The 25,141-nt window shown below is 37.3% G+C and overlaps 4 protein-coding genes and 1 pseudogene across 4 annotated transcripts; 3 read left to right on the top strand and 2 right to left on the bottom strand.

Annotated features, from left to right (window-relative positions):
* Nucleotides 1–8,011: 8,011 nt before the first annotated feature.
* On the top strand, nt 8,012–8,496 carry LOC113687522 (chlorophyll a-b binding protein 13, chloroplastic-like; annotated as a pseudogene).
* Nucleotides 8,497–9,508: 1,012 nt separating this feature from the next.
* Nucleotides 9,509–11,909, top strand: LOC113743387 (F-box/LRR-repeat protein At3g26922). Its single transcript, XM_027271374.2, has 3 exons — nt 9,509–10,560; nt 11,130–11,303; nt 11,402–11,909. Exons 1-3 carry the CDS (start codon nt 9,592–9,594, stop codon nt 11,678–11,680), a joined length of 1,422 nt encoding a protein of 473 aa, XP_027127175.1. The 5' UTR covers nt 9,509–9,591; the 3' UTR covers nt 11,681–11,909.
* Nucleotides 11,910–13,149: 1,240 nt separating this feature from the next.
* On the top strand, nt 13,150–17,121 carry LOC113687738 (F-box/LRR-repeat protein At4g14103). The gene is made up of 4 exons (XM_027205277.2): nt 13,150–14,167; nt 15,727–15,837; nt 16,382–16,555; nt 16,648–17,121. The coding sequence occupies exons 1-4, from the start codon at nt 13,199–13,201 to the stop codon at nt 16,849–16,851; spliced, it is 1,458 nt and encodes a 485-aa protein (XP_027061078.1). The 5' UTR covers nt 13,150–13,198; the 3' UTR covers nt 16,852–17,121.
* A 645-nt stretch (nt 17,122–17,766) lies between these two features.
* On the bottom strand, nt 17,767–22,656 carry LOC113688457 (pentatricopeptide repeat-containing protein At3g12770). The gene has a single exon (XM_027206274.2). The coding sequence runs from the start codon at nt 20,845–20,847 to the stop codon at nt 18,604–18,606; it is 2,244 nt and encodes a 747-aa protein (XP_027062075.2). The 5' UTR covers nt 20,848–22,656; the 3' UTR covers nt 17,767–18,603.
* Nucleotides 22,657–22,895: 239 nt separating this feature from the next.
* On the bottom strand, nt 22,896–23,911 carry LOC140006599 (uncharacterized). The gene has a single exon (XM_072048771.1). It carries the CDS (start codon nt 23,897–23,899, stop codon nt 23,102–23,104), a length of 798 nt encoding a protein of 265 aa, XP_071904872.1. The 5' UTR covers nt 23,900–23,911; the 3' UTR covers nt 22,896–23,101.
* Between the last annotated feature and the right edge of the window lie 1,230 nt (nt 23,912–25,141).

Here is a 25,141-nt window from a genome sequence, read left to right as displayed (position 1 = left end):
ATTGTTTAATATTTTGTAGTATCGGAACTAAAGTATGATGATTTTATCATGTAATTTTAATAGAAAAATCACAAGTTACATAGTGAGTCAATAAAAATAATGTGCAATAAGACATCCTTATCGTTATACTATTTAAGAATCCGTTGTGATCAAAAGCTATGTTTGAATTTCAACTGCAAAGATAAGGGTAGTTTGAAAATGTAAGAATGTTTGAAGTGCAATTAAACAATATCCAAAGGTCTCTTCTAAAACTTATCTAAGATGATAAAACATTTTAAAGTATCAATTGGACCCTTCATCTCTCGAATCTATATATGTTCGTGAAAGATCCCTCAAACAATGTTCTTGATTTCTCCCTCGACTTAAGCTCAACCTGAATTATCAAGTCAAGTTTATCTATCAATCACTTTGCGTCCAATCTAATCTAAAATAATTTTATTTTTTACTAACTATTTATATAATTTGGTGCGTATAATACGACTTAATCACATGTTTCTTACAGAGATAATAATGCCCAAAAATGATAGATAGATAAGAAACTTAAGTGATCTTTTTCAAAATTTTGTAGAAACTATTTGACGGGATTTTTATATCAATGCAAGTTTAGTTCCGATTTTACACCCGTTGGACTGCAAGTATACAGGTCGCAATTGTAGTACAAGATGTGTATCGAGTCGATCCCACGAGGAGCAATTTAACCAATTACTAAGCCCTTGTTCTCTCTATTATTTAGACTACAATTAAATTGAGCAGAGAAAATCTAATGCTGTAATCTACAAATCTGATATACAAATCTAGTTTAACAAATGCTGAATGCAAATAGAGAAATTTCACTTAAGGAAGATTCTAGGGATGTAGATTCCACTTATGACATAAACAACACAAATGAATGGATTTACTTCTTGATATTATTCTTGTTTAACCAGAGATTCATTTCCAAAATTTCCAAGTCTCATTTTCATGATGAAATGGCCTAAAGCAATATAGATTTCCCTATTTTCATGGTGAAATACTACTACTACTCTGTTTTATTTCATGAAATGCTAAATAATCCACCTAAGTGTATCTCTATTTTCATGAACATACAACTCAAGCTCTACTCATGTGTTTCCATTGTTATTACCAATTCTCATTGAACAATAACAACTATAACCAAACTATTGGTGATCAATCAATAGCAAGTAATCACAGCTACACAAATAGACAAGTTAATACAAGATATAACAAGTGTAAATCACATTCAATTAGTACTATTTAGCCATAAGTTTCATCTACTCCCTAGATGAAGGAGTTTAGCTACTCATGAATGATTTAACAATCAAACTCACAAGTTTATTAATGCAAAACATCATAAAGTACAAGTATAAGAAAGATAAAAGAAAGCTTAGCCAACTGAAGGTGAAGCTCTCTAATTCCTGCTATGCTCTTGCACAATCTGATTACAAGTGAAAAAACTCCAAACAAAATGCTTCTCTAAGAACTTTTTTCTAGAGAGAAAAAATTGTTACAAGATGAAAAACTAGCTACCTCCGGTAATGCCAGGCTTCTCCCCTGCTTTCTGCATAAAAGCTGGTAAAAATTCCATTCCTCTCACTTCATAATTTCCTCCACTCAGATTTTGTAAAAAGAAGTCAAAGATATGATGTTTCCTTTTGCCCACACTCATTTGGTCTTCTCTTTTGTTGCAGAAGCATGTGCCACCGATTTCTGTTCCTCAAAATAGCTGGAAAAGTTGTGAGAAAGGTAAAGAAAAACGGCTGTGCCACTTGCTGAAGAGAGAGACAGATCCGAGCCTCGGATCCGAGGGCTGAAAGAGGATCCGAGCTCGGATTAGAGGATCCGAGGACTCCCCATGATGGATCCGAGGTCGGATCGTCCTGACCTCGGATATACTCCGCCAGAAGTACAGACGAGGGGTCGGATCCCTCTTGTACACACGGATCCGAGCTCGGATCCGTGTTGAGCAATTTTCCAGTTTTTCACTTCTTCCCTTTTCTACATTTTTACTCCCACTTTCTTGTGTACTTTGTCCTCTGGATGACCCTGACAGTTCTTTCAACTTGTGCATGAATTTCATACATCAATTACCTTCACAATTTCACAAAATTAACGCATTAATCCACTCATTTATCAATTTCTGAACCCTTAAACAATATTTAAGCAATTATCACCAAAAGAGTTCAAATATGGCTTTAATCTTCTCAAAACATACCAAAAATTCATGCCAAATTCGTACAAAATGTACGTTAAATATTCACTTATCACTATTCAGATTTGGTGTTTTTGGCTAAGGGCATTTCTTTATAATCTCATAAATAAGTTCAAATCTGCATAATTGTTAAAGATCTGAATTGAAACTATCTTGATTATAAAAAATTGGTGCAAATAATATTTTCTAAATTTGAAATTGTAGAAAATGGTAAGTAAAATCAGAAGAAATTCCTCATATGAATTCGAATTGCAAACTATAAGTAGAAACTGCTTAATGATATTTTCCATTGTTTACTTGTATAAGTATTCAATATAACATCTCTACTTAATTGACTCGTTTGAACTATGGATAATAGTTGTTTCAATCAAATCAAGAAATATTATTTATCATTGTACAACATACAATTATGAGTAAATGAATTAATACAATGCAATCAAAATGGTGCTGTAGCTAAAGCATTTAAACTCATCAAGTTCCACTACAAATTCTTTTACATAGCATAAAAAAGCAAATTTTTTGTATTTGAAACTATATAAACAATATAATACAAGAACGAGATCATAACATGGAAAGCAAATAGAGTGCAAATGACATCTTAGTACTATGTAGCATGATTATTCTCTTTTTTAGTTTCAATGAAGTACAAAATTCTAAGTTAATAAATTTTACAATCATAAAATTTCCAATTAAAATAAACACAAGTTGAATTCGAAATCATATTACATGAAAAAATAACTACTTGAACCATAACTGCTGGAATGTAGTCAACAGATCCCTAGAGTCAAGAATAATAGGAGAAAGTTCATGAGACATAAGGTTATTTGACTTAAATAAAGATATAATATCTTGGCTGAGGAGGAGAAGATGATAAAATTACTTTTCTAATTATTTTAGAAAGTGACAACATTATCTCAAATTGTACTTTGACCAGAGACAGAATCTCTGGAATCTACTAAGAAAAATAATACAATTAGTCAGTTTTTGGAATTAGAAGTATCAAAAGGCAAACTATATGGAATTCTTGAATAAACCAATCATCATGAAAAAAAACTAAAATCGAAGAAGACAAACCCAAAGAACTCATCTCAATTTAAAGGAAAAACTATGCATTCCACCAAATATTTAATAGCCATAATAAAATCAAAGAGGTGAAATCGAAAAAGAAGAAAGGATATCAGCTAAACATGAGGACATAAATATGATAATAATTGTTCAAATAATAATTAAGTTAATTAATTGTAATTAAAATCCAATTATGTCAACATCCAATTAATTCCTTAACGGATGAGAAAGGTTTCAGGAAATTGGAAGGCTTGAATGTTAGTATAATAAATAATTAAAAGGACTTTTATGTAATTCTATCAAAATACAAGCTTTATTCAGTTGTACTTGATACTCAACTTGGCACCAAATATTGTAACATACCAAACCTGCCCCTAACCTAAAATGTCTGAAAGGTTATCTAAGTAATTATAGTGAAATTAAAGCTATAATGACTTGTACTCAATGTTCCAATTACTCTTTAAACACTCTCACATTCCCAAAATAGTCTCACCCCTGCGGTTGAAATCTAGTCCTAAACCCGTTCTTATATAGTATAAGGATATAAAAAATATAACTAGGGGGAGTGCCTGAGCATCGCGCGGGTGTTTGGTGCCTGTGGGGAAGGAGGTTTTTTTGTTGAATAAACAATAGTACATTGTGAGAAAAATAAAACTTAGTATGAAAGATAAATGATATAATCAATCAATTCATACAGCGTTACAATAAAACTGTGTCAAATTGAAAGTCGTTGATAATGCAGAAAGGCAGAGCAACACAGAAAACTAACCTTATTCCAGAATCCTTACCAAGAGCTCTTACTTGCTGTTGCTCCGAACCTATAAGATTATAACCAACCCAAACCAATTAGGGTTAGGCAACGCGATAAGAGTCGCTAATTGTAGGTACTAAAAACACACCAACAAAATTAAGGGAGGAACTGAAAAATTGGAGGGGGTGCATTCTAACCTCACGCTGAACCACCAGGAGTAGTTGGGACTGAAGAGTATTTTGATCTGATTAGTATGAAGCCAGGTAGAATTATCCCAATCCTAAAATGCAAATAGGGAGAAACTGATAATTAACCGTTTAGGCATTAACATACTAATAGTTGGGCAATTGAATTGGGTGTAATTAATGACGAAATAATAAGCAATTTTAGAATTGAGCTCGAATGGAAGAGAAAACGATGAGGCAAATCATTGTAGACAAAGGAAAAAAGGAAAAACTTAGCTTCTGAAGTTGAAAGGGGATAAACTGACCAACGTTTGTGGTTCATAAATGCAGATTATAAATGATAGAGAAATGAGTTCCTACCATTGATAGAGAAATCGTTGGCTCATTTTCTAAATCCGATTACCATTCAAACGTTTCAGACAAAGCAACATCTCAAACGGTTATCTGTGGCTGAAAAGGGGAATTATTGGTAGCTGAGGGATATTTTGGTATTTACACCAACACACAAGCATATATGGATTATACAAAATGCAAAAACAATTGCACACTAATTACACATTCCATCAATACCCAGATGGCTCAGCAATGACAACTTTAAATGTATTAAAATGAGATTATTTCAGTAAACATACCCAAATAATTGCTTCCTTAACTTGTACCTAAAGCTTTTAAACTAATACACAACATTTCATATTTCCAAAAAGCCCCCACCTATGCGGTTGAAATTCAACCTATCTTTGACCAAAACTCAATCTTATATAGTATAAGGAAATATAATTAATTAGGAAAATGTTAAAATATGAGAATGCAAGATTTGTAAAACTAGTCATTTGTGAAGTAATTGCTAAGTTGTAAACCATAAATATTGACCCCACAATTATGAATTACTGGTCTTTAATGAAAAAATAGTGCTCAAAATTTCTTTCAAGATTTTTTGGGTTCATTGTAGCCTATATACGTATGTAGGCATATATAGCAAGGGGTTGAACATGTAATAATCATTAAAAATAATTATTTGTTAATTTTTTTATGTCCCTTTCTCTTCTAATTAATATTGGGTTCGAATTGTTAATTCGAATGTATTACTTAGTCTTGGGACAAATATTGCAGCTTGATGTACGCTAGCCAGAATCTTAGATTCCTGATCCGCTACATGCCTTCTGATTTTTCTTATTCTTCTACTATAAAGATGGAAATCATATTTATCCAACTCTAAAGCAATTAAGCAGCTAAAACCATTGAATATTTGAAAAGTTGTAGGAATGGAAAATGTTGAGAACTTTGGTGAGCTTCTTGAAGCTCAAACTCATGCATGGAATCAAATGGTCAACTACAGGAAGTCTGCGTCTCTAAAATGTGCAGTTGAGTTGGGAATCCCAGAAGTCATATATCAACATGGGAAGCCCATCACACTATCTGAGCTGATTTCTTGACTTCCAATCAACCCTTCTAAATCTCACCATATTTATCCCTTAATGTGATTCTTTGTAAATTCTGGCTTCTTTGCTCAACAAAATCAAGGGTTTGTGCTCACGACTGCAGGGCGTCTTCTTTTGAAAGATGAGCATTTCAGTGTAAGGCCACTTATCTTTCTAACAAGTCATCGTATGTTAGTGAAGCCCTGGAATTTCTTAGCTGAGTGGTTCAAGAATAATGATGCTTCTCCATTTGAAACTGCGCATGGGAAAAGCTTGTGGGGTTATGCTGCTGGAGAACCTGAGTTTGGAAAATCTTTAATGAAGCCATGGCTAGTGATTCTAATTTAACCATGGAGGTGCTGATGCAGATTTGTGTTTGAGGGCTTGGAATCATCAGTGGATATTGGGGGTGGCACAGGCAAAGATGGTAGAGCAATTGTCCAAAATTTTCCTAACTTGAAATGTGTTGTGTGTGATCTCCCCCATGTGGTTGCCAACCAAGAGGGATCTCAGAACTTGGACTTTGTTGCTGGAGATGGTACCTCATGGTAATGCAATCCTACTCGAGGTAACTTAATTTTAAGTTATTTTCAAACATCCTTCCCTTAAATACCATTTGAATCATCAAGGAACAGTGCAGGAATTTTGACATAATAATATGGTCTGGGATCATTTCAAGAAACAGAAATAATCGTTTCAACATCTAGCTAGTTTTGTGAGTTGAGTTAGCGTGTCCTTATGTTTGTCTCGAGATGATAGATTAATACCTGCAAAAAGAAGTGGAGTTGTTTGCTGCTCAATTTAGATCATTGTAAAACAAAGATGGAGCACTATATATAACCTTTACTCTGTGATTTTATCGGCAAAAAGCGGACTCTCCATGACTGGAGTGATGAAGACTCTGTGAGGATTCTCAAAAACTGCAGAAGGGAGAGACGACGGGGGGGAAGGTGATCATCATAGATATCATAACGGAAAAGCCAAATAGAAGATAATGAGGCAATTGAAACTCAAATGAGCTTCGATATGCAGATGTTGGTTTTATACGGTGCCAAAGAAAGAACTGAGAAAGAATGGGCAACACTCTTCTCGGATGCTGATTTCAGTAGCTACAAGATATTTCCAGTGTTGGGTATATGGTGTCTCATTGAAGTTTATCCTTAAACTGAGGATAATTTGTACTATGACTACTAAGGTGCAATTCTAATCAACCACCCAAGAATTGTTACAATAACCATTCCTAAACGGTGTAGTACCATTTGCGTACATACATGCTAATAGATTGTAATAGTCAATTATTCTTTATGTAGGTCTAGGGGTGCAAACGAATCAAGCCTCGATTCGGGCTCGATCAATATCAAGCTCGAGGTCGAGCTGGTCGAGTCAGAGTCGAGCGTGAGCTTGAGCTCAAAACATTAAACTCGGCTCGCGAGTTCGAGTATATATATATATATATTTTTTTTTTTATTTTTAATAGTAAAATTACATAAATATCCTTAATATTTTATTATTTATTAAGAAAAAATATTATTTTATTTATTTTTTTAAAAATAAAATAATTATTTTTTATTTTTTTCGAGCTCGACCTTGAAAATTACCAACTCGTCGAGCTCGAGCTCGAGTTCGAGTTTGATGAAATTAAGTCAAGATTTGACTCGATAAGGCCAAAACTCGACTCGGTTCGATTCGTTTGCAGCCCTATGTAGGTCTCATACATATTACTTTTGTCTCCGTTATGAATTATACAAGTAATTCATGATGAATTATAACTTGTTCAAATAGTAATACACCGTTCAGAAATAATTGTACTCCTTTATTGTCATCAAAATTTGTGTGATTTGTAGAGCTGTTAATCGAACCGGGTAGCTCGCGAGCCGAGCTCGACCCGGCTCGATAAGAGCTCGACTCGGCTCGTTTACAGAGAGAAACGAGCCGAGCTTGAGCTCTACTCAATACTCGTTTATTAAACGAGCCGAGCACAGCTCGGCTCGTTGAAGCTCGTGAGGCTCGAAGGGTAGGGGTATTGTCGTCATTTCATCGTATATGTGGTACTAAACCTAAGTCATCTCCCGTCTGTACTCTGTAGCCCTAATTTTTCTTTCCTCTTTTACTCTAACCTTTTCCCGCATAGCAGCCATGAGCCGTCACCCTCCATTCTCAGTCACACACCGCACGCCGCACACACCCTCCATTCTCACCGCCAGGCGCCATCCCTAACCTCCCCTGATTCCTCTTTCTGTCAACTCTTTTCCAGTTCCACACCCGCAGCCGCACCCTCCATTCTCACCACCGTCACCGACTCACCATACGGAGCAGCCGCACCCTCCTTCTCGTGACTCCATGAGCAGCACCATACGGAGCCACCTCGGTAGAGCCAGGGGCTATGCACGGAGCACTGGGATGCATCACCCCAGAAGTCCTTGAGAAATATCTTAAAGTGGACTTTAAGGAGCCAGTGTGGTTCAAAGCCGGAGCACAGATCTTCTCAGAAGGTGGGCATGACTACTTGGGAAACCCCAACCTTGTCCATGCTTAGAGCATTCTGGCAGTGCTCGGCTTCCAAGTTGTTCTCATGGGTCTTGTTGAAGGATATAGAATCAATGGTCTTGAAGGCGTCGAAGAGGGCAATGATCTCTACGGTGGCCACTACTTTGATTCTCTTGGTCTAGCCGATGACCCTGTTACCTTTGCTGAGCTTAAGGTGAAGGAAATCAAGAATGGAAGGCTTGCAATGTTCTCCATGTTCGGCTTCTTTGTCCAAGCTATTGTCACTGGCAAAGGCCCTCTTGAAAATCTCTTGGACCATCTTGACAACCCAGTTGCTAACAATGCCTGGTCTATGCCACCAAGTTTGTCCCCGGATCGTAAAGTTTTCTTGCTTTGTCTGGACTAAAATTTGTGAATGGAAACTTTTTTATTAATTTATATTTATTTTGCCCAAGTATATAAAGCAATTGAGCTCATGTACCGTCACGGATCCGCGATAGATAATCTGTTTTGGACATTTTGGTCACTGATGTGTTGTGGAAATGTTGAATTGGAGATGATAAATCAGGGAAAGTTTATCTTCTTTTGTTAGGCTAAATACGAGTGTGGCAGGACCTGATGTGGTGTCTCCCGTAAACGAGCTCGAGCTCGAGCTTCGAGCTCGATGAGCTCGCTCGATCTCAAACTCGAGTTCGAGCCCGAGCTCGAATTTTCTACCAATATATCGAGTCGATCTCGAGCGCCTTGTGAAGCTCGAATTACTAATCGAGCGAGCTCGAGCTAGCTCGATTAGAGGTTCGAGTCGAGCTCGATTGTCCTATGCTCGAGCTCGACTCGGCTCGTTTAACAGCTCTAGTGATTTGTGGACCTTGTTATCCATTTTTTTCCCCTTGAATAAATTTTGGACCTAGTTATCACCACGCTAGTGCTTGATTTAGAATTGAGATGAGGTAACGCATCAAGTAATTTAGTTAGGCCCGGTTTGAATTGCTATTTTTTGCCCAAAAAAATTACATTTGTCATAAATTTTTTTTACACATTTCTTAATTACCTTTTACCTCACATATATCGTATCCTTAAAAAAGTTCTATAATATTTTTTTCCCTCAAAAACTCTTTGAAAATTTTCAATCCAAACAACCTCTTAGTGTTTTAGCGATGCAAAATGTGAATATGCAAATATAAGATTATACCAGCAGTAGTAAACTAGCGTAGGAAAGATTAATTGATCTCATTAACCCTTTTGAATAGTTGGGAAAATTATTGCACCAAAACACATGTAAGATTAAAAAGTAAAAAATGTTGCATTGAACAAAGACAGCCCCTATATGCTTATTTATTGACAATATAGTTGTATTTTCTACAAAAAAAAAATAAAAAATAAAATGGAAGCCCAATATTTTGCCCAACAATTACACTGCCTTTTCCCTCCATTATTTACCCTCCTAATTCCTAAATCCCAGTAACCCCGCCACCAATGGCGGAGCAGCCAGTAGCCAAACGGCCGGCCACGCAGCCAACAACCATAGACGACCTTCCAGAAAACCTCCTCATCCGCATCCTCTCCTTGCTCCCCCTGATTTCCGCCATACAAACTAGCTTCATTTCTAGAAAATGGCGTAACCTCTGGCATTCCCTTCCTTCCCTGAAATTCAAGATCACCAAATTCCCTCGTAACCCCGCCAGCCCACTTTCTTTAATTGTCCAACAGTTCTCCGACTTCGTTTCCCAAACCCTCATCAACCGCCCCAACACCCTTCCCCTCCGCAAATTCTCCTTGCTCTTCCTCTACTCCTCCAATCACCGCTATCGCTCCCTCGTCACCACCTGGCTCCGCTATGCCCTTGATTGCAGCGTCAAGGAACTTAATTTCAGATTTGCCGTCTATCCTAAACGTCGTGAGAATAATGATGGCTCTGAAAATAGCCCATATTATGATTTTCATCTTTCTGATCTCATGAATAATACGTCCGTTATTCGTTTGATGTTATGCCGCTGTGAGATTATCATGCCTTCGCGTAATTTGGTTCGTTTTGAATCGCTGCGGTCTTTAGAACTTGTTGAGGTGGATTTATCCGATGAGTTGCTTTCGGACTTGATCTTGAGGTGTGAGAATCTTAAGAAGCTTGTTCTTAGGCAGTTTCATGGGTTGAGGAAGTTTAGGATTGTTTCTGAGAAGCTCCAGGATTTAGAATTGAGCCGGTACTATGTTGAAAATGCAGAAGATTTTGATTCATCAGTTGAGATATGTACACCAAACCTGTCGAGGATAGAGATACGTTATTTCTATGTGGCAAATTATAAAGGGGACTTATCCTCTGTTGTTGAGGCTGAATTGAGACTTCTTGAAAGAGAGACAGAGGGCTATATTTTTCAGTGCTGGAGCAAACCCATGAGCTTGTTAACTGGTGTCCAGCGTCTCACTGTTCAAAACAATTTGCTCTTGGTAATTCTTTTCCTGATACTAGTCGAATATGATATGAGCCTTTCTATCGTATTACCTACCCATATTTGCTGCAGATCTTGGGAAGCATAATATGGACTTGATTTTGGATCTATGATTAGAGCCGGAAATCCATATACCGCTGGATATGAAAATTAAGTAAATAGTACAAGTATAGAGACCCAGGCTTGAATATTTGCCACAATGTCAGAAAATTTTGGATTTGTTGGAAGTTTACTACATTCAGGGCAGGCACACTAAACGTGGTCCTTGGACTTGGTTTATGTAAACGGTAGGACCAGATGAGTGGTATATTAGTGGACTTTGTTTCCAACTTCTGCATTGCTGTACCCTAGGATTGGTGTGTTAATGGACTTTTTCTCAAATTCTGCGTCGGTGTTGGAACACTTAAGTGTCATGGTTTTGGTGTGCCTAAGATTTGCATTTATAATCTCCATTTCCTTTATCTTTATATCTTTATAGATATATGCATGTATGCCTATAGTCTTAGAAAGTATTATTGTAATATCCATTGTTTGCCTCGTACTCATGTTAGTTTTTCATATGTGAAGTTTATACATTCAGAGATGAAGCCTGATGAGTCATTTCAATTCAAAAATCTCAAGCATTTGGAGTTGAAAACGGGGTATACTCATAGTGAGATGGTTGGTCTTGCTGCGTTGCTTATGCAAGCCCCCGTACTTGAGACCCTTGTCCTTGATTATGTCTACCAGACAGAGAAAGAGGTAAGTAAGCTGACTTGTTTCAGGCTCTCGGTCTCAAGATGCAAGTTTATTTCGTCGTTTTCTATTGCACACCTTAAGTTGAATTTAATTCCTTTCAGGCAAGCTTCTATGATGACTTTAAGGCTAGGCCTTTCACATTTGATATACCTAGTCTCCAGGAGGTGAAAATGACGAACTTTAGAAACACTGATCTCGAATATCATGTGTTGGCCCTCTTAGGACGTGAAAAGGTTGTCTTAAATAAGGTTGTTTTGGTCCCTGCAAAGCTGGAAAGATCATCCTTGAGTGGACCAATGGTTTTTGATTTGACTGCATATGAAGATTGGACTTCAGCGATCGCTGCATTGTTGAGACATCGTTTGGTTCCCCAGAAGTAACATGAGCTTTTGAATAGAAAATCTCTGGCAGCGCATTCACATTTTGGCTTCCAAGTGTAATCTGTGATCTCCATAGATATGAACTTGTGATCTCCGAGCAGGCCAGAGAGCTTCTAGTGTCTGGAGTTTTGATTGCTAAAAATTGTTTCAAACATAACAACGATTGTATAAGAATGTGTATGAATGTTTTGATTATGAGATGGAGGTCAACTTCCCAGTCTTAGCATTATTTGGTTTGTTGTTTTATTTGAGCCCTTGTCACTCCTTGGTAAGAATTCTGTGAACCTCCAACCTTTGATGATCAGCTGTAATGACTCAACGGGTAAGTCCAAAAATCCACACAATATCAGAGAAAGTGATGTGTTACAGGTATCAAGAATCTCGTCAATTGTCATATTGACACTAATCCTTTGATCAAGTCATCAAACTCCAACAATTAGGAAAGCTGAACCAGCGGATTGCTTCCAATTTTACTAACATAGAGTTAATTCAGTTGAAGAGAAGGGAGTAAAATTGAGTGCACGGAAACCAATTGTCATTAATTGGAAAGCTGATGCAATAATACTTGAAAAAGTACCACACATTTCACCGGAACTGTTGTAGCATTTAGATAAAATGGATGGCACAAAGTAAAATACACTAATTTGCATTCTCATAATCATACCAAGGACCAACCAATGAACAAGTAACTTTATTGTATTTATTTTGGTTTTCCTCTTTTATGGTGTCATATATTTATGGATAAATTATTGATAACCCTCTTATGATTTCATTTACTGTCACTTAACTTCCTAACATTTTAAAATCTTTACTCATTCCTCTGTGGTGTCATATAAACTAGTACTTTAACGGAAAACAGCCTATATGTAACATCATTAGTTAAAATACCAGTAATGTCCTTACTTAAATGCTAAGTCAAACTACGATTTAACCATCTTGTACAAAATCATAGGGGGATTATGTTGATAAATGTAAAAATTACAAGGGAGTAGAGTGCATATTTATGCAAATTATAGGGAGTTAAGTGGATATTATGATTTTATCACACGCATCTTTAGAACACATGTGGTCTAATTGATATAATTGATTATGCATTCCGTCCATTTTTAGCCTTACATAAAATCACACGGGAATAATATGACTATTTAAAAACTTTAGGGAGGGTCATCTAGTATTATACAAAACTAAAGAGGGGTTATATGTAATTTATCCAATATTTATGGAAGTGTTTTTTGTTGTTTACTTTGACCAAAAAACCAAAACAAACAAACTCACGATACTTGTATGAAATTTGGATAACTACTTTGTCAAATTTCTTTTTCTTTTTTTTTTACACATTTTCAAGATATTTTTTTTCATTTTTTTTGTTTCTCATCAATTATTCAATTGTATTTTCGTATCCAATTATTAATAAATGCACCTTAAAAAAAATGGCAATCCAAACAGAGCCTTACCCCACTCCCAATTTGAGTATTAAATCCCCCTTCCCGCCACCATTGGCAAATCACCACAACAAAAATGGAAACAAGCAATGCCATCTCCGCCACCATAGAAGACCTTCCAGAGAGCATCCTCCTCCACATTCTCTCCTTCCTCCCGACCACCACCGCCGTCCAAACCTCAGCCGTAGCACTCAAATGGCGCAACCTCTGGCACTCCATTCCCGTCCTCCATTTCAACATCCGCAAGTTCCACTCTTGCGTCCCAGACAGATCTGCGGCCGCTGCCCGCCAACTTTTCGCTGAATTGATCAGTCAAACTCTCCTCCGCCGCCCCCGCCACTCTCCTCTCCGGAAATTTCGGTTGAAGTTCGATTACAGAAACTATGATTATATTAGATCCTATGTTAATTCTTGGATTCGCTATGCCGTCAGTTCCAGAGCTGTTGAACTTGACCTTACTTTTGGACTCTATCTTTCTGTTAAAGCAGAAGAAGATGATGATGGAGAAACTTCTGTTGATTATTGCTTTGATTTTTCTGACCTGATAAATAGTTCAGTTAAAGTTTTAAAATTGCGTGGTTGTAAATTTAGCTTGCCTAGGAGTAGAGCATTCCCTATTAAAATTGAATCGCTTACAGCATTATACTTATTTGGCTTTGATTTTGGCTTTGTATCAATGGATATGGATGTTTCGAAGTTGGTATCTTTATGCGTTAATCTTGAGTTTTTGTGCATTGAGGATGTTTCGGGTTTGAACAATCTGAAAATAGTGTCTCCAAAGCTTAAGGAGTTGAAATTAAGCATCTCTAGGCAAACAACTCTTTGGGATAAGTCCGTGGAGATATTTGCTCCAAGTTTGCAGTCGATAAGCTTCATTTGGTTTTACATGGGGAATTATGTTCTGAAAGATGTATCATCATTGATCGAAGCTCATGTGGAGTTTGACAGCAGAGAGGAGTTGGAGGATTTTGCCTGTTGGAGTAATCTTGTGAGCTTACTCAGTGGTGTTGAGAATCTGACTGTTCAAAATATGTGGATGTCTAGGGTATGCATACTTCTCTTTCTCTAATCATTTGACATTTTGGACATAGTTGATTATAGAAATCTTTGGTAGAGTTTATAATGAAGTATGGAGTTTGAGTTCCCTTTAAAATACTTGCTTTGGTGGAAATTGCATTGCTTTTTGAGTTTTCATACATACATACATACATATATATATATATATATATGGACATTTCAACCGATGAGACAAATGCCAAGACTGTCAGATTTAGAAAATTTCTTGTAGCTAATGTACCCATGATGTGAGAAATACCCATGATGTGAAACTGAGAATTCTTGGATTGTGAATTATGTTGTTCTTATTCTACCAATTACATTTTGAAGCAATCAAATATGGATGGTCGTAGTTGCAAAATTGGTACAATGAAGTGATGAACCATGCCATCAGGCACTTGGCTGGAGATAAATGAATCTTGCTGGAGAAGTGATCAGATAGTTCTTATATGATCTTTGTTGGCGGAAGAAAATAGAGTAGTCCCAACTCAGTCGTTTATGCTTCCTTATTGTGTCTGTTCTCGTTACCACATTCACTCAACCTAGTCCACAGGATTTAAAAAATGGGATAATCTGTCATGCTAAAGACACCAGTGTTCACGAGTGTTTCAGGATTTGTGCTAGGTCAAATTCTATTTTGATGGTCTGCTGCTGTTTCCAACACCCAAGGCATGAGCATACTGCTATGGGGGTAAACTGTTGCATAGGACCTCATAAAGCAGTTTCAAACAAGGATTCTTCAGTAGCATTGAGATGTTCAATTAAGGTTTGGTTGCAAATTTTGTCTCGATTGCTTACAAGAGTTGTTCAGTAGCATTGAGGTGTTCAACATTGGGCCGTAAATTTTGTCTCTATCATTCCATCGTTGTTTTAAACACTAAACCTGGACTTAAGCATAATCAGAACATGTGATCCATTGAATCACCTGTCTTGGTTTGTTTACACCCTTCCATTCTTGAAGATTTGCAAATATATATTAACTCCAAGTTGGACAAATATTTTAATATGTTCATGAGACTTAAACAGCATGCTTATCCTGGCAATATTGTGATGTGTTTTCATCCTAGCCACATTATGGATGAAGTGACTTGTATGATTCTGATTCTTGGCCTGTTTCTGTAAAAATTTCAACATTGAGCTGAATGCATGTTTGCAGAAAGAAGTCTACATTCACTTTAATGATGAATAAGGTTTCACTTTAAAAAAAAATAAAGAGATGTTAACGAATTTTATGATATAATATTCTGGAAGGTTATTTATTTTTTTTGTTTAAATTTGTTCTAAAGATTCTAGCAAATAAGTGATTTACTGGTTTAGACAAACAATTATCGATTGCCCTTCGATCTATACTAGTCTAAGGAAATCATTTGGTAGCTGATTGGAATATTATTAAGCACCTGTAGTGTCTGATTATGTTTTGTGAAATTTGTTGTGATGGGGACCTATGGTTATTTACAAAATGGAAGGCTTGTTTGCACTTGATTTTTTAACTGTAGATTTCATTTATTGATTCTAGCATGTTGTCTGCCGTATTAATTTCCACTCTAGTTTATGCAAATGGCGGAATTGGCGAGCGATAATTTTGAAGAGGTTAACAAGATGTTAGAAGTTCAATTTGATGCAGAATCAGAAGATAGTCAAGAAGAGTTGCATGGAAAGGTACTGAGCTATCCGTATATTTTATACGTATTCATGTGTCTGTAGGGTAGTACGTATGTGTTTGTGTAGAGGGAGAGAGAAATTTGCTCTTTTGCTGAGAAAAGATAATTTCTTTACCTAATTTTTTCTAATTTTTTCTTTTTTTGGTAACTCTAATCTTGCTATAATCATGTCAAGTTGGATCTGATTTTATAAGTCTGTGTAAATTAAGGAAAGGGATTGGTGTGTGAATAGCTCAGAGCTCGTTGTCTTCATTCTTTGATAGTCAACCTGGCACTCTGTTAGAACCAACACTAGTTGTGTTTTGATTTTTTGTTTCTGATAGTAAAGGCAATGCTTAGATAAATAACCTTTTTTTTTTGTTTTTTCCTTTCTGTTTTTGGGATTATTTTTAAGATGTTGGAAACTTTCATTTTGATGGAGCATTCTTTTCAACATAATATGAAATAATAACTATTCGGCCTGGTCTTTTTTAGATGTGTTTCAGTGATACCATCATGAATATATTTTGTTGTTTCTCAAGCTTGAGGTTTTTTGTCTACAGCTTTCGGTCGAAGAGGAAGTTTTTTCTGAAACTTTTGCATTCAACAATCTCAGACACTTGGTACTATTGACTGGGTATACAGAATATGATCTGCTTGGCTTAGAAGCTGTACTTAAAGCATGTTCAATGCTTGAGTCTATGGTCCTTGAGTATTCATATGAGACAGATTTTGATGTGAGTATGCAACTTATTAGTTTCTCTTCACCGAATTTATTTTAGCTTGATACTTGGTCTGGATTTTAACTCATAATGGGATTATTTTACAGGATATTTTAGGAGAAGAAATAATGGAGAGACCAATTGTTATGCACATGCCAAGCCTTAGGCTAGTGAAGATGGAAAAATACAGGGGAGTGAAAAATGAAGTGTATGTTGTTGGCCTTCTGAAAAAGTATGGGTTGGTTTTAGAAAAAATCGTAGCATATCCAGCCAAAGTAGGTGAAATATTATCACCTCCTTTTGTTCTTTGATGACCAGCTTAAGATCGTTTGAACTCTAGTATACTGCCCTCAAGAGACATGAGAAGTCAATTCAGCACTCAATTTGGGAAACTGAAATGCTTATGTATGTGTATGTTATTGCTACCATGTGCTACATCAGTCTAGCCGTAATGTTGAGTGCATAATCTATATAGCTATTCTCTACATTGTTGTTGCTGTTATCGTTTTTTGCTTAGCCTTGTCTTCAGAAATTTGTCCAAAAGACATGTATTTTATTTGAAATAAGGTCATTTTGATGTCTTCCTTGGCGCTAATGGATCATATGATACAACTGAGAGGGGAATGGAAATCTGTACTTTCAAATGATATTCAGGTGTCTGTTGTGTGGGATTTCTGCAGTTAAATTGTAATTGCTGATTTACTAGCTCAGAAACAGGAGCTGTAGAGTCTTAACCAATCTATGATCACTGTGGAGCGGAAAATGCTCCTTGTGGACCTTGATAGAATTAGAGGAAACAGATGTAGAGGAAACTATTGTGCGGATCCGCTGTCGGAATAATGGAAAAGAAACTGCCCCTTTAAGAACCAAAGGGTATTGATCAGCTGCAAACATTAATTTCACCATTACTACTATGCTAGATGGAGCCATGGCACCGGAAAAAAAGAAAAAAGAAAAATGAATGCGGACACTTGTCACTAAAAAATTGCAAGTTTAGTATTAACCAGATTCGTGGTTGGCTTTTTTTTTTTTTTTGTTGGCTTTAAAGATGATTATGTTTCGAAAGGAAGACGATATCACTTGTGAAGCCCAAAGGTCTAAAGGCATCTCTTCCATGAGAGGCAGTTGCATGAACCTCTATATGAAAGGTAAGCTGAGCAAGGATCAGAAGCACGTATCCTAGGACAAATCAAAAGAACTGAAGTAAAGAACACGAAGGCCAGAAATACAAAAGAGCATAATGGGTTATATTTTGTACATGTCACTTAAAAATGTCAAGAATTCTGCAAATTAAAACAAAATATTCATGAACTGTATTACTTTCTCTTATTCGACCTGGAAATCCCAAGTAAATGAAAGAAGAAAGATTGAGATTCCCAACTGTGACAACTAAATTCTGGGAGATTAGAAGTCCTTCATAAAAGGTCTAGTCTATTTGGAGGGTGGCTCCGTCACACTCCGCACTATGACACTCGCGTCCTAATTTTAAGCTCTCTCTCCCAGCCGTATTGGCTCTACCTCTCAAATGAAATGTAACTTTTATCGCATCTAAATCAGTATTAGGTGGATTAATGGAGCCATTTCACCATGGACTTACCTTATACGTTCTTTAGATGTCTATGCACATAGTGTAGACAAGATGCAAGGACTATCCTGCTGAGAGGCCGAAATTTCAATAGGCACTGGCTGGTCAATTGAGACTTTTTAGCTAGGCAAACCAAGCCTGCACTCGGATCTAAGAGAGTGGAAGAACCTGATAGTTTGAATCTGTGTTGGATTCCTTCAAGGTGTGAACAGCAGCAGAGGACTTTTTGGCACACAGACTGATGGAGCCGGCCAATGTGCGAAAAGGCACTACAAAGCACAAACTCTCTGACGTTTGTCTTTTTGGTAAATCCAGTGAAAACCTTTTCAGATTTTTGTGGGGGCTATCAGTTTGCCAAGAACGAAAACAAGCCTCCTGATCATGTTCTGATGTACTGTAAAGTACATGGACAAAGAACAGCCGAGCTTTCTGGGTAGGTATTCTGCTGAGTATAATCAGAAAGCTAGTTGTAGCCATCTCACCAAAAATCTCCACAAGAACAAAATCCATCCTTGAAATGATGAAATCGGTTTGCATCCCGAACTACTATCTCCCTGTTCACAAGTTTTGTTATCAGCTTAGTTGCTGAATGACAATTTACGCATGCCCTTAGATTCTTTGTAATCCTTAGTGTTGTCCCAGGTGGAGTGCTAATTAACCCATAGGCAATGGCTAATCTCTCACTGTGATTACATAAAGACACCTGTTTGTCTTCAGTGTCCAGATCATGCAAAGCAGATTCTGCATCTGGAACAAATCCTGCCTCCATTAACTTCCTCTCCAATATCTCAAGCTCCTTATAGATGTCCTCTGACCTTGGATGAGACTTGTCACCCATTCGGAATGCTTGAAGCTTTCCATTTACTTCAATCATACTATACCCAAGGTCCTTAGTTAAACCTTTCTCCTTCATCAATACTCGTACCTTTGCTACTCCCTCCCACATGCGTGTTGAAGCATACAAATTTGATAGTTGCACATAGTGCCCGGTATTCAGTGGGTCTAAAGAAAAGAGTTTCTCTGCAGCATATTCTCCCAGTTTCACATGGCGGTGGATTTTGCACGCACTCAATAGTGCTCCCCAAATTGAGACAGCTGGTTCAATTGGCATATTCTGGATAAAATTGTAAGCCTTCTCCAGATGTCCAGAACGGCCAAGTAAGTCAACAACACAAGCATAATGTTGGTGCCGTGGCTCAATCCCATAAAGTCTCATGCTGTGGAAAAGTTCCCATCCCTCCTTCACTAGACCAGAATGATTACATGCAGTAAGAAGCCCAATGAAAGTTACATCGTTAGGGTGCACACCTGCACTCTTCATCATAGTAAAAAGATCAATGGCTTCTCGGGCCCGCCCATGCAATCCATAACCTACTATCATTGCACTCCATAGGACAACATCTCTGTGTATTGACTGATCAAACACTTTTCGAGCTAATTCTACACTTCCACTTTTGGCATACATGTCAATAAGAGCTGTCTTCACACAGATATCATCTCTAAACTTGCTGTTATATACATAATTGTCCATCCATCTTGCTTGATCAAGTGATCCTACGTGAGCACAAGCCAATATTGTGGACTGTACTGTCACTGAATCTGGTCTAATGTTTCTCATCAACATCTTTTGGAAAAGCTCTACAGCTTTGCTAGCATGACCATTTTTAGCAAACCCTGAAATCATGACATTCCACAAAATAACATCCTGGACCTCCATTAGGTCAAACAACAGTTTAGCCACCATGATCTGCCCACATTTTGAGTACATAGCTGTAAGTGCTATAAGCAAGTCTGGTTCATATTCAAGTCCCATTTTCATCACCAAACTGTGAACACATTTACCTTGTTCCAAGTCCTCAGCATCACTATAAGCCCTTAGAACACTTACCAATACAATCCAATCAGGTTCCACATTCAATTTCCTCATTTCACAAAAAATTCTCAAAGCCTCAATAGGCTGTCCATTCTGCGCACAGCCAGAAATAATAGAAGTCCAAGAAACTATATTTCTTTCAACCAATCGATCGAAAATAATGCGAGCCAGCTCAATCTTCCTACATTTTGTATACAGTGTGACTAGCCCATTTTGCACAAACACATCTGATTCCAACCCATGTCTAAACGCTTGAGCATGTACAGCTTGACCATATTTGACAGCCGATAATCCACTACAAGCTTTAAGCACATGAGGGAACGTGAAACAATCAGGACTGACATATGCCTCTTGCATATTGTTATACATATCAATAGCTTCATGGAACATGTTGTGGCTGGAATAGCCTCTAATAATTGCATTCCACAAGAACACATATGGGTCAGAAAATTCATCAAATATCTTCCGGGCATAAATGATTTCCCCGATATTAGAGCTCACATGAATGAACTTGGTGATGATGTACCCATTGTTCTGGAGCCCAAATGTGAATAGTTGGGCATGGATTTGGTTTAAAAAAGACTTGTGGGTAGATTTCGACAGAAGGGATGTGTAGTAGGCCTCAGGTTCAAATGTGTAATATAGATTGTTGTTATTGTCAAAGTTGTGGTCAAGAGTGAGAGGCAATGACGAATAGCAGTAACCGAGACATGAGAATTTAGACGCGGGAAATTCAAATAGCTTGAACGGGCTAGCATATAGCCGTCGCAAAGTGGAGGGAAGAGAAGAGGATAGAGAGAGGAATGAACAGGTTGGGATTGCTCTCAAGAGAGACTGGCTTAAGGCCATATGGATATGCCTCCTCTGGATCTGGCCTAGTAAGAGTTTATTTAAGTAGTAAAATTCGGGTCCTGATTTTCTTTTCAGTCATTTCTATTGTTAGAAGTATAGGAATTAGGAGTTTCAAATCCTTGTGTTTTTAGTTAGTCCAGTTTGACTTGTACTGTAATTAGGGGAGGTTTTATCGGTGCTGCAGAGCCATTCTGGCTATACATTCAATTTCGCTAAGGTTTTTGGCTGGTGGTGATTCTTTAAAGAAGTGTAAACGCCTTCGAAATTACTTTGAGCAAGTCAAATAAAGGAGACAAAATTCGACTTAGGTTGCTCATTTAGGACTTTATCCATGATAACATAAACGAGACAAACTTCAATCTAGGTTGCTCAATTAGGGCCTTTATCAAAGAACTCGAGTCGAGTTTCCAATCATGATAGCATGTACACACAAAAGCAGACTCATTTCTCTCACTCTCACCTGCAAGCGGTTCATGCTCCTTGCGAAGAAATAACAGCAGACAACATGAAATGGAGCTTGTGACTGCAAAAGGAACTAGAATACAGCTCAAGCTTCACCTACCACCGCCCCCAATATACAAGCCTCCAACTACACCATGTCGCTGCCTCTGTTTTCTGTCTAGCTTCCAAGATTCATAAAGAAGCACAGTGATTACGATCATCTGAGTACAGGAACGTTCAGGGATTGCTCTTATCTTGACTATGTTGGTTCTTTTCATAGGAGACCAGATATGAAAGTAGGCAGCACCATCCGGATAGGCACCATCAATGGTTGAAGTTCGGTATCTCTACCATTCTGCCATTGAGTTCCAGAATAGGCACCCGATCTTTTCTTTGATGGGAAAAAAGCATAAAATGAGTTAAAAGGCATGTCATATCTGACAAATCCAATGAACGCGAGCAGGCTCCATTTCCTATGCCATCTTAAACTTTGCTATCTTGGAAACTTAAGAACGAATACAGAGGATCACTGAAAGTAGCAGAAGAAAAGTCCTGCAACTAATGAATACTGCAAAGCCATGGATAACCTCCGATGCTAGTGAATCTATAAGGGAAAACTTGCCACCTCTAGCTCTGTTAGGAAAGTCAATTATGAAGAGACTCAATTTTGACAGCCCAACATTTAGTCCTAATGTAGGCGTCAGCAGTTATATACATAAAGTCTGTTCAACTGAATTTTTGCATCACCAGTCACCGATATGATTCAGAGTTCTAAAGAAAGGCACTAGCAGCCATTTTTCCAAAGGCTTGTCATTTTTTCTTCAAAAATTGAACTACAATATGCAGACACATCACAACTAACAGAATTAAGTTTACAAGTTGACCTGTGGCATCATTGTTGGACGCAGGTTTGCTACATTGGCAACCTTGAGTAAAACTATGTTCCCAGAAAAATGTGCTATTTTACTTGGTAACGTAAACCACTAAAAACAAGCTGCACTCATCTCTTTTAAGTAGACTATTCTTAGGTTCTTCTGAAGCTATGGTTTGAGAAGCAAAGTTCAAGAACCCTACTTACATCCTTCACCTTCATTTTTGGAAGAACTTCCCAAATAAAATTTCCAGGACAGAGTAATGTGAATACATCAGAAATTCATTCCACAACCAAAAGGCAGTGTATAAGGGACACATAACTCACTCAAGGTTCGCTGACAATAAACATTCAGGATTAGCATACAATATGGTATGCACTAACTAATGCAATTCTGAGGTAGCATTTCATTTGCAATTCAGAGATTTCTTCAAGTGTATATAATCAACTGGAACAAACACCAATTCAACTCACATAGTATACAGTAGAATCAAAATCTTACACCATTCACTTCCTAGATTACCATACATATTCGAACTCCTCCAAGTCCATATCCAGACAACTTTGCAGATTCATCATTGCACTAAATCAAAATTTCAAACTTCCAGTAGTACATAAATCTTTACAAGCAATGCATCAGACTCATATAACTATAACAAATAAAACTCTTCTCAGATAACTTTTGTTACATAAAGATCCTTCATAACTACATGGATACTTCTACACATCAGAATGCCGTGTAAGAGTTGCAAGTCTCAACCATTCCACTAAATCCACTTCACATAAGATACATACATGTACAATCAACAACAAAAAACCATTACATGATTAATTCTAGCTCCAAAATGAATTAACCTATCAGTAAACAAACCAAACCTAATTCAGATTACTTCAAACCAACTACGAAAATAAGAAAAAAGATAGCAAAGGAATCATTTTTCATTCAACTCTCATAATAATCCTAGTCCTACGTTCCCCAGCCAACCTCACATTTTTAACATCAACCAACGCAGATTTCCTAAACAACTTAACAATTTCCCTCACTTCTTGATCTCCACACTCCTCGACAGCCACCATACAGACTCCCCCACTCCTCACAGTCCTCTCCATCTCCGCAACATATCGGTCCGGGAACAGGGCCCGATCAAGGTACCCAGAAAACCCGAAATCAAACACATTATCGAAAAACGGCAAATTATGCGGATCAGCCCGGCTAACAAGAGGAGGAGAGTCCACCAACTCCACCCCAGTAACATCAGCTACTCCCATTTCCTCCAACGCCATAACCCCATGGCCCGGCCCGGCCGAAACGACCAGGGCCCGAGAATGGTTGAAGAGGTGAGTCCTTACCGGGCCTTGGAGAGACGATGAAAAGAGGGATTTATAGGATGAAACCGTCTGAACCCAGGCCTTAGAATTCCATAACTTCTTGTTTTTCTTGTCCAGGGAGGTATAGGCCCGGTGGGTGTAGTCGCAGGTTGATGTCGGGAAGGATTTCTGGTGGGCCCGTTTGGACAGGGACTGGGGGTGTTGGGGGATGGTTGTGGGGTCCACGCAGGTGGAAGGGGTCTGGAGGAAGAGAAAGAGAAGGATGAAGGTGGCTATGGTGATTGAGACGTAGGAGACTTTGTTCAGAAAGATCTGTATATGTCTATCCATGGCTTTCTTGATTCCACCACAACTGTGGAGAAGGATAAGCGAAAAGGTTGCGATGGATCGTGGGACCTGGCACGGCATCGTTTTGGCCAGTGAATATTATTTTTTATTTTTATTTTTGTTAGTATAAATCAACCGTGGGTGTGTATTATAGGAAATTCATTATTGTACTCTTTCTTATTTTAACTTTTCAATTTTCATCTTTGGTTAATGGACATTTGGGGATGAATGAACAAAATACTCCTTCGACTCTTTTTTAATCCTACAAATAACTTTTTGGCCCTAAATATTTAACATTATTCTTCATCTCGTTTCAAATTTACTCACTTCAACTATCATATTAAAATAGTTTTGTAAAATCATTCTTTGAAATATATGTTCCGTACAAGATTGATCGTACATGTTAATATTTACAGTTAAAGTTCGAAACATATGTTTATTCACACGATACATGTATTTATTTTTTATGTTAAGTATATTTATGTGATAAATGTCTTACTAAATTCATATTTCTGTCGTTCTATTATTTTTATTTATTCAATTTAGAATTGGTTAAATACATTGTCTACAAGTTGAAACATAGTCAATTTGGCATAGTTTTTTTTGGAGATTAATTTTTTTTAGATTGAAAGCGTATATACTAACAAGTTTAAAAGTATATAAGTGAAAATTTATGAATTTGAATTCTTATTTTTGTATATGGCATGTATCCAGACTTATTACTATTTTGCATTAAAAGTTTAAAACCTAAAACCCACTGCCTCTATTTACCACCACAAATAAGAGCAATCTATTTTTAGCAAAGAAGGAAAAAGGATTAAAGAAAAACATGCCTAAGAAAAGTGTGTTTTTAAAATAAATAAATAAATAAATAAACAACACTACTCTATAGCTAGGTAGAATATGGAAGTTGACTTGAGCTCTTCCATGCTTTTCACAGCCAACGTTTTCTAGTTTCTCCTCTTTGCATATTTGGCGTACATCTTCTTCCCAGTTTCCAGCCCATTCCCCTTGTCATCACGCCTGCTCCTTTCTGCTTATTCTCTCCTGTATCTCCCAAAACATTAAAGAAAAAAATTGGTTGATAAAAACTTTTTTGAAGAGAAACCCTTTGAACAAAGATTCATCAATGATTGCTGAAATGTTGTCATCATCCATACCAACTTCCAAACCATGATTGCTGAGCAAAAGAAAAGCAGAGAATCTGCTTGCTCATTTTACTTCCTGAATCCACTCTGGAAAGAAATATGCAGCCATGTCTCCCAATCTGAAACTACAGGTCTATAAATGTAGAGTCTCTTCATTGTATCCTAGAGTTAATTT

This window comes from Coffea arabica, chromosome 5e (assembly GCF_036785885.1).
Source record: "Coffea arabica cultivar ET-39 chromosome 5e, Coffea Arabica ET-39 HiFi, whole genome shotgun sequence".
Classification (NCBI taxonomy): Eukaryota; Viridiplantae; Streptophyta; class Magnoliopsida; order Gentianales; family Rubiaceae; genus Coffea; species Coffea arabica.
This window is presented reverse-complemented; position numbering and strand designations above follow the sequence as displayed.

What these genes read in the sequence shown, in the direction of transcription:
- LOC113743387 (XM_027271374.2), top strand. Translation starts at nt 9,592, where the DNA reads ATGGCGGAGCAGCCAGTAGCCAAACGGCCGGCCACGCAGCCAACAACC. An exon ending in TTCAAAACAATTTGCTCTTG is followed by an intron (nt 10,561 to 11,129) that starts GTAATTCTTTTC and finishes TCATATGTGAAG; the next exon opens with TTTATACATTCAGAGATGAA. An exon ending in TCTACCAGACAGAGAAAGAG is followed by an intron (nt 11,304 to 11,401) that starts GTAAGTAAGCTG and finishes AATTCCTTTCAG; the next exon opens with GCAAGCTTCTATGATGACTT.
- LOC113688457 (XM_027206274.2), bottom strand. Translation starts at nt 20,847, where the DNA reads ATGGCCTTAAGCCAGTCTCTCTTGAGAGCAATCCCAACCTGTTCATTC.
- LOC113687738 (XM_027205277.2), top strand. Translation starts at nt 13,199, where the DNA reads ATGGAAACAAGCAATGCCATCTCCGCCACCATAGAAGACCTTCCAGAG. An exon ending in AAAATATGTGGATGTCTAGG is followed by an intron (nt 14,168 to 15,726) that starts GTATGCATACTT and finishes TTTCCACTCTAG; the next exon opens with TTTATGCAAATGGCGGAATT. An exon ending in AAGAAGAGTTGCATGGAAAG is followed by an intron (nt 15,838 to 16,381) that starts GTACTGAGCTAT and finishes TTTTGTCTACAG; the next exon opens with CTTTCGGTCGAAGAGGAAGT.
- LOC140006599 (XM_072048771.1), bottom strand. Translation starts at nt 23,899, where the DNA reads ATGCCGTGCCAGGTCCCACGATCCATCGCAACCTTTTCGCTTATCCTT.